The following is a 9,362-nucleotide window of genomic DNA, read 5'->3' as shown; positions in this document are numbered from 1 at the left end:
CAACAAGTGACACGTTGATACATGTTCTTCTATGCCTTACACAACTATGTCGTGCACCCTAAACAATATCTAAAGACTTACCCAAAAAACATCTGTCTTGAAATATTATGGGTTCGCATTTAGGACCACGGTCTTAAATTGCCTATGTATCCCCCTTGCTATTTGAAGAAGAATCAGACCCACTTGTAGTTCGACACTTGAAACTGTAGTGATGCATGTTCTTCTACGCCTTACACAGCTACAAGTGACATGTTGATGCATGTTCTTCTATGCCTTACAAAACTACGTTGTGTGCCTTAAACAATGTCTAAGGACTTACCAAAAACATCTAATTCATGATTTGGAAAAATTGGGATGACTGGATCTTAAAACTCTCTCTGTGATTTTTGTGCTTCTTGTATGCTACTTCCTACATGGGCATGCTAATTTTACTAGAGATTCTAAAAAAACTTAGTCCTCTGAGAGCCTCTTTTTGCAAAAACTTTCTTTTAGCCTCAAAATTTTCAAGGAAAATCGTTCACCTAAAAGACTTCCTTAAAGTCATAATACAATTTTCCTATGATTTTTCTTTTTTCTTCTCTTTCCCCATGGTTCATTATTCTAAAGCTTTTTCAAAACCTTGCTCCTCCTTGACTCATTTCTCTTCTATGAACTCCATTCTTTGTGCCCTAACTTTTGCCTGAAATGCCCTTTGGGGTTTTCATCTCAGTGGGCTTGCTCTAACTTTTGCCTAAGCGGCCCTTTTGAGTTTTCCACATAGCGAGCTCTCTTTGTTCCCCTTTTTTTTTTTGAAATTAGATAATTACCAGGGCATTTATATCAAGCACTTATTCTATCATGCTCACAAGACATAGATTAAATCAAAACAATGCAGTTCAATTACTTAATCATTTAATATATCTCTCAAGACGCAAACATTCGCAATCATAATTAAATAAAACCTATTCCTGGTTAATATAATAAAAACTTCTTTATTTGTTCAGGTGCACTATTACTTCCTCTTACATTTAGTTTTGCCAAATTTTCAATCTTCCAAAGTTAAAAATAAGCTTTACAACCTGCCAAATGGCATTTTTAGGTTTTCCATCCAGATCTTCTCTGATCTCTCCTTTTGCCTAGACTGTTTTTCACAGGTTTTCAATCTAGCATTTTTTTTCTTTTTTTTTTTTTTTACCTTTACTTTTATCTATACCGCCTTTTGTAGGTTTTCAGCCTAGCAAGCCTATCTCACACAAAGTACCGTTTGAGCGAGTCTAAGTTTATTGGTTCTTAGAATTCATTACCATCCTGATTCTTACAGCACCTCTTGGCAAGATCTTTTTAACTATGTATGGACCATCCTAGTTTGACTTAAACTTTCCTCTTGGATTAAAAGGGATAGGCCGAGATTGTTTCAAAACCATGTCTCCCTCTTTGATCTTTCTTGGCTTCACCTTCTTATTAAAGGCTCATGCTATCTTTCTCTAATAAGCTTGCATATGATACAAGGCTCGCATCCTCTTCTCATCAATTAAAGCTAGTTCTTCATATCTTTTCTGGGCCCACGCATTTTTTAGGATCTTAGCTTCTAGTATCACTCTCAAGGATTTGACTTCTAGCTCAATGGGTAGCACTACTTCAATCGCATACACTAAAGAGAATGGGGTTGCCTCCACAGATGTTCTTGCAGTAGTGTGATAACTTAAAGAACATAAGGGAATTTTTTTTTTTTTTCCAATCCTTATATGTTTTGAATATTTTTATCAAAGCACCCACTATTCTATAGGATTTAGTCTCAACCCATTTAGTAAAGTAGTCTCCACCATTATAAATCTATGGCCATTAGAAGCTGTGGGAGAAATCTTCCTAATGATGTCTATGCCCCAAAATGAAAATGGCCACTGTAAGTCATACTGTAGAGCTCACTTAGTGGTAGATGGTTCAAATTTACATAGATCTAACATTCATGGCATTTCTTGACAAACTTGCATAATCAGTTTCCATAGTAGGCCAATAATAACCCAACTTTAGAATTTTCCCAACTAGAATCTTTCCATTCATATGGGGACCACACATTCTTGCATGTACTTCTTTCATTATTTGCTTAACTATTTTTCTATCACACATAAGAGTTTGTAGAGTTGCCCCCCAGCTAAAGTAAATTGAGTGGCTAATCTATGAATTGTTGCTCTATCTCTTTTATTGGCTGATTGTGGGTATTCTCTCACTTCCAGATACCTCAATTTTCCTTCCTTTAATTCTTATTCAACTTTAATATAAGAGACCACTAGCATCGAATCTCCAATTACCTCTTTTTTCTTTGCCCTAACATTTATCAATGCTTCTAGGCCATAGATGCAGGCCTCATATTTAGATCTGTAGGGATCTTATGTTGTACTATGTCTCAGTTAATTCCCGATATATCTTTATAAAACCAGGCAAATGCTTCTTGGTACTTTGCTAATAAAGCTATAAATTTATCTCTTTCTTCTTGGGTTAAATCTTCAGCTAACTTTATTTCTTTAGGATTATCTGGTGTACCCAAATTAATACAGATTGATTTTGATGCATTAACAGAAATATATTCTAAATGATTATGAATGCCATACATATGTCCATTAGAACAAATGTCAAATAAGTAAGGAAAATGACTAGTCATATTAGTAATTTTTGCCTCAAAATCTTCATCAAGTACATCAGAAATGGAAATATCAGCATCATTACTGTGAGCTTTACAAAAGACAGACTCAAACTTAGGGGTGTAGCTTTAGGTGCTTGGCTTTCCATGCAGTTCTTAGATCAATGGTGCTTATTTTTCACTCTAGCTCTTTCACATGTGGTAACCCCTAATCATATGTCTAGGTAATTGCCCCCTCTTTCAATAGCTTAGGAGGCTTTGGCTCTTCTTCCTCTTCAGTTGGCTCATAGCCCAAATCATAACTCGTGATCTGCTCCTTTATCTCAAAAAAAGTCACTAGGCCATTTATACGTTTTCCGAGGCCCATGCTAGGAAAAAACTTCATCCCCTTCATTATAGTAGCCACTTTCATATCAATCTAATTTAATAGATCCCAGCAACTTGAAAACCAAACATTGGTGGAGCTGAACCACCTACTTTCAATGCAATTATCTCCTCATCAAAATCAGTCCAAACATCCAAGAGACCCTCATCAAAGCTAGCATTATCACAAATGTCAATAACCATTATAGACTGAGGTTCATTAGGCTTTTGGATGGGTTGGATAAAGTTAATAATTTTGCAAGGGTTTTTTGGGGTGGTGGAGATCATGTAGAAACTTGGTGGAGGTGAAAAATTTAGTTAGGCATAGGGCTAGTGTGAGTGTTTGGTCGATTTTCTGGGTCGGTTATCTTTTTGGCATTAATTAGGTTTTAGATATCATGCTTAAGTTGGAAGCATCAGTCAGTGTCATGATCGTGGGGTTTGGTGGAACTGATAATATTGATTAACATCATAGCTAGGTGGGAGTGGATTTGGTAATGGTTTGAGTGCTAAGAGTTGCAGGAGGTCTTGAGCTTTGAGACGCTCAAAAATTGTGGATAAGGGTTGGTTGAATTGGGAAAATCTCCTTGGGGTGTAAGACACAATTTGAACCTTAATAACTTTAATATCACTTAATTGGCCTACCTCGGGTCCTTACTAGTCCTTAAATTCATTTAAGAACTACCTATTTTAAATTTAAATAAAACAAGATTTTATTTAAATTTAATTAAATTAATTTCTCAAAAAATATATTATTATTATTATTATTATTATTTTAAGATCATGCCACGGAATTAATAATTTAGCTCCATACCTCTAATTACATCTTACAGTTATATAATTTTTTTATCATCGGGTTCCCCACAGCCTCAATGCACATACTCATAATAAATCATAAAATAAGGGTCTACAATCCTAGCTTAGCGGCTTTAATGGCACCCTTAAGAAACCAAAAACAAGAAATTAATGCTCTAATCACACTAGAACCATATAAATTAATTAGGGGCAAAAGAGATGAGAAATCCAATTCATGAAGAGCCATTTTCATATCTGTCAAAATGGAGAAGTTAGGCATGACATTTGGCTCAATCTTCAATTTGTTTTGGGACCATGAAGTACATGAGGTAGATCTTTCAACTAATGACAACAAGGATATGCTCTTCCCTCTATACCCAGCAATGCTCTCTTGAATAAGATGGAGAAGAAGCACAACAATTGCTTGTGCTAATTTGCTAGCCTTTTGGAGGCTTATGAATTAATTGGCCTTGACATGAACAATATGGGAGAACCATGAAATATACTGGTGGTTGGAGCCGAAGCCAATGAGAATGCCAGAGAAGAGGAAGATGATGATGTGCAAGAATTTCAAGGATTCATTGTTAATGGGTCAGAGATATAAGGTTTAAGAGAGGTGAGAAAAAGGGTAAGCGGGGAAGATTGATTGGGATTTGGTTTTGTGAATGAAGTAGGCATTAGTTGTGTTTGAACGGAGAAGAAGATAGAGAGATGAGAGAATAGAGGAGAGAGAGACATGAGAGATCGTGGAGAGAAAGAACGAGAAAGAAAGAGAGAAGAACTTTTTTTTTCTCAAATACTTGTCACATCAGTAAATACTGAAATACCTGTAATAATAGGTAAAAAGGAGTTTATTATTAATTAAATTAAAGTCGAAGAAGTTTTATGTTGCAAATTAAAGTTTAAGGACGGTGTTGTTACAATATCTTAAGTTCCAGGACGACCTATGAAATTTATCTCTTTCTTTTCTTTCTACTGTGTATATAAACAGAAGAATTTTTGCTATTGTTCAATGAGAAATCATTTTCAATTTCTTTGCACAACTTGTAATAGACAATAAGAAAAGGCCAAAAAAAAAAGAGTATAATATGTTGCATAGAAATTGGAGTAGTAAATATATAACATTGAGTCATCAACTACAGAACGTTGCAAGTCGGATTGTAGTGTTGAAACTGTAGTAAATATATACTATCAGCTCAAATAATGCCATCTGGAAAGCTGATTTGGTGATTCGATTGTAACAATGCCACTTTTCAAAGCATTGTTTCTTTAGTTGGCCATCTTCTCTATATATACCATCTCCTCTGCGCCCTTACTTTACTGGCTATCTCGCGAACAATTGCTACTAAACGTCATTGTGCATTGCAATGGCTTTCAAAGCTAACTTGCTTTTCTTGTTTGCTTGTTTCCTTCTTGTCACTACCAGGGTATTCTGTTGCTTCTCTTCCTCCTCTTTCCTCTTTCTCTTTCACTTACAACTTAATTTTTTTTGCAATTTTGATGGTTCTAACAATCTAACTTGGTATTTCTTGCTTCTATAGGTTATGTCTAGTGATGAGGTAATTTTGTAGTAATGGCATCAGTTTAGGAGAATTTTGTAGTATAATTGTAATTAATTAAAATCAGTATGCCTACAAATCATGTTTTCACTTTATCGTTGTTCCAAATGAGGTCTACCAAGTATTCAAGTTAACCAGAACAAATTCTTTTGAACTTTGATTTTGCATTCTCAGATGGTCCCTGCCCATGCCCCAGAGAACACTCATGATCACCGCCGTTATGCTCCAGCGAAGGCACTAGGCCCACAGATGGCAGGAGCCCCACAGAAGGTAGGACCCCCACAGAAGTCTTGTCATCATCCCGGTGAGAGGGCTCCAGCTCCAAAGAAATCTCATGATAATGCCCCGGAGAAGGCTCCTCAGCCTTCAAAGAAGTTTCAGCTCCTCCCCCAAATAAAGTTCCTCCAGTCCATTCCACTGTCCCATCAAAGGCACCTTCTCCAGGGGAACATGGTAATTAATCCTACGATGGAAAGAACAACCAAAGTTATTCCATATCAATTAGACAATTACCCACATTTTCTTGTTTTACATAGTTCACATGATTTTTATGCAGGATGTGTCAATATCTGTCAGGAGCGATGCAAGACCCATCCTGAGAAAAAGCCCTGCATGAAAGCCTGCACAGCATGCTGTGCCAAGTGCAAATGTGTTCCTCCAGGAACTTCTGGTAACCTGTACAAGTGCAACAACTGGGATTATGTCTTGCTTCATGGCAAAATGGTTGATTGCCCTTGAATCAAATGAATCCAGACTCTCGTCTCTGTTGGATAATAATAATAATAATAATAATAATAATAATAATAATAATAATGATAATACATCATCAAAACTCAATAATTTCTCCATTTGTTTGTTCATTTTAGCATGTAATTAGGTCATTGTCTTGTATTCCACATGTAACCATATCACTGTTTCATGGGACATTATCGTTAATAAAGTACTTTTGCTCCTTGAATTTTTATAGAAATCAGCACACACGATCAGAATTTCTGCTGAGAAATAGCAAAAGCAGAAGTGCAAGAAACCAGACCCTTGATTGGAAGTAGTAGCAAGTAAAAATTAGTATGAAACCACAAACCTGAAACCAATCCCACTTATTTGAGCCACAAAGAAATATACCTCAGCAAGTAATGCCATTCCTCCATTATATGGGACATTAACGATATTATCATGAACTTCAATTCCACCTCCATAGGAAGCAACTAAACATCTAACAAATCTCCTGTTATTAGTATCAAATTGTCCCCCTCTAATATAAACTCTTGCATTCCTCGGAAACAACCCTGTAACATCTTCGTCCACAACCTTGAACATTCGCAGGATCCGTGTAGCATGGAATAAGGAGGAGAAGGTGAAACATAGAATCTTACAGGCGGCGACGGTGGAGGCGGCAGTGGTGAACTACCGTGGGTACTCAGTTATGACACTTGTCCAGCTCTATTTGCAGAGCAGCAGTGTCCTCCTCGGACAATTCAAGTTCCTCTCCCTTCTCTAAATCTTCTTCCAATCTTTTTAGGGTACTGTATTGATCTTCAGATTGACCAATGCCCCCTGAAGAGTGTCACAGCGATTCCGGATCCAAGTGAAGTTGGGTTTGACTCCATATTTAGACCAACCAAAGAGATCGTTCAATCTGAAATAAGCCAAGCCAAAGGATGGATTGACAACAGATGAAGAGTTAAGATAACAATCAACTTAATGATTGACGATTAAACGAAAATTCCAGAGATCTTGTGCTAAATTCTCGAATGCAGATCCATTGATCACAACCCCGAAGATACCCAGGGCATCGTCGTCGAGGTTGGGTCCGATTGTAACCAGCTGCTTTCAGTGAGATGGGCATAACCACATAATACTTTTTTTTTTTTTTAATTTTTTCTAAAAAATTAATTTTTTTTAGAATAAACATTGATTAATAATCTGAAGACAAAATAACATTATCAGAGGAAGATAGAAAAGAAAATAAAGAGAAAAGCATGTATGTTCTTGCAATGATATTTTTGTCTCCACTTATGAATTCTGGTTCTTTCTTACCCGCTCCATCATAAAGATTAACCAAACCCCTTAATTTTAATCATTAAATATCCCTTTGGACCACTTATAATTCTTTGATAAAATATATGCATCCCACCTGCTTTCTATTACCATCTTCAAAGCTTTCTCCTCCAGAGTATAGATCCACCAAATTAAAACCCTTCTCCTGAGAAGGCTAATAATAATTTCTGGGCTAGTCAGAGAAAACTGAACAGAGAAAATTCTGGGGTTTGGGGATGAGAATTAAAGATCAACACAATGAGACTGTAATGAGCAGCGATAATATTGGGCTTGCAACAGAGATTATAATCATGGCTATTATAATCTCTGTGATACTATTATTCGTGGTAATTGGGTTGTTGGTCTTAGTTCATGCATGTATTGTTAGAAGAACTTCCAGAAACAATTTTGCTACTGAGAGAGGAAGCCCTGATAGAAGAATTAGCATGTCACGAGATGACCTGGAGAAGCTTCCAAGCTATGATTTTATAGCAAAAAGCAAGGGAAGCAGCCCAGTAGATTGTGCAGTTTGCTTGGAAAACTTCAAGGTTGGCGAAAAGTGCTGGCTGTTGCCTATCTGCAAGCACAGTTTCCATGCTTATTGTGTAGATGAATGGCTTATGAAGACACCCATTTGTCCAATTTGCAGAACCAGTGCTGCTGATTCAACAAGGGCAGGGCCAGGGCAAGCAATAGGAGAAGAAAGTATCCATTTCAGTGATAGAAGCTTTGAAATGAGAGGCAGTGTCACAACAGACAGTAGCCATTTCAGTGATGCCAGCATTGAATTCAGGGAAGGACAGGCCCAGCCATCATCAGGAATAACTAGTAATGATGCTCTAATGGAGTTGAGCCAAAGCCAGGAAGAAAGTGCACAATCAACAACTAATCCCTCATCTTCTTCACTTGATTCCATTTCTGAATCTGCTCTATGATATTTTTGGAATATTAATTGCTAAATAATATATCTTTTTACAAGTGGGATTGCATTACGTGTTCGACAAATTTTTATTGTTTTTCTTTCCCCATTTTATTGTATTAGAATGGACCCTTGTTTTCTGTTTGGTAGATGTAAAGTGATGGTGGGTGGTTCTTTTCTCTTCTAATGTAGCTATATCGTTGATGAAAGGTTGCGTGCTATATTTTTGATGCGGTAAAATTACTATTTTTACTTTAACAAAATTAATTATTTAATTTTTATTTTAAAAAATATATTAATTAATCTATATATTTTTATATTTCAATTCGTCATTTTAAGCGTAATTTAAATTTCATCCATAATTATAAAATTTTTGCATTCTTAATCCTTAAATTATTTAATCTTTTTAATGGTATATAAGCAAATATTATAAAATGTATAAGAAAAAAAAAAATTATACAAACTTTTTTTATTGGTTTAAAATGAAAATAAATAATATTTTGATGCAAATTTAACAAACTAACAAATTTTACCATAAAAAAACAAATATATATTTAAGATGGAGAGGAAGAAGGAGGAGGTTTTCATTTTTTTGATGTTTGGATAATTCTCGTTTAATCAAAATGAAAACGTGTAAAATTTTAATGATGAATTATTTAAATTTATAATTTTTATTTAAATATATACCTATTTAAATGTAGTTTTACTCATTTCATTAATCCCAAACATAAAAATAAAAAAATAAAAAAAAATACTTAAACACTCAAATAAAAATAAATCCTATTAAAAAAAAAATCCTAAAAGAATTATTAGATAGTTCTTACTTCTTCATCTAATAATTCTATTGGACCCAAACCAAATCTTAAAACTTCTATATTAGGCCCAAACCGAGTCTCTGCTAACTTTTTATTTGTGTTTAGCAGGAACTAGTATAATTTTTAATCGTAAATTATACTATAAAATTTTATATAAATTTTCAACGCATTAAAAAAAAATTAGACGAAATTCTACAAAATCTAACAGCTAATGTTGAATATTTAATAAAATAAGAAAATTTAAAGTAATATTATTA

General features: G+C 35.0%; 2 protein-coding genes across 2 annotated transcripts; both read left to right on the top strand.

Moving 5' to 3' along the window:
• Window positions 1–5,373: 5,373 nt before the first annotated feature.
• LOC110641569 (uncharacterized) lies at window positions 5,374–6,095 on the top strand. The gene is made up of 2 exons (XM_058140435.1): window positions 5,374–5,787; window positions 5,891–6,095. Exons 1-2 carry the CDS (start codon window positions 5,509–5,511, stop codon window positions 5,948–5,950), a joined length of 339 nt encoding a protein of 112 aa, XP_057996418.1. The 5' UTR covers window positions 5,374–5,508; the 3' UTR covers window positions 5,951–6,095.
• Window positions 6,096–7,523: 1,428 nt separating this feature from the next.
• On the top strand, window positions 7,524–8,378 carry LOC110641568 (RING-H2 finger protein ATL74-like). Its single transcript, XM_021793349.2, has one exon. The coding sequence runs from the start codon at window positions 7,608–7,610 to the stop codon at window positions 8,304–8,306; it is 699 nt and encodes a 232-aa protein (XP_021649041.2). The 5' UTR covers window positions 7,524–7,607; the 3' UTR covers window positions 8,307–8,378.
• The last annotated feature ends 984 nt before the right edge of the window (window positions 8,379–9,362 follow it).

The sequence above is a fragment of the Hevea brasiliensis genome, chromosome 18 (assembly GCF_030052815.1).
Source record: "Hevea brasiliensis isolate MT/VB/25A 57/8 chromosome 18, ASM3005281v1, whole genome shotgun sequence".
Taxonomy (NCBI): Eukaryota; Viridiplantae; Streptophyta; class Magnoliopsida; order Malpighiales; family Euphorbiaceae; genus Hevea; species Hevea brasiliensis.
The sequence above is the reverse complement of the archived record's forward strand: the minus strand, read 5'-3'. Positions and strand labels throughout refer to the sequence as shown.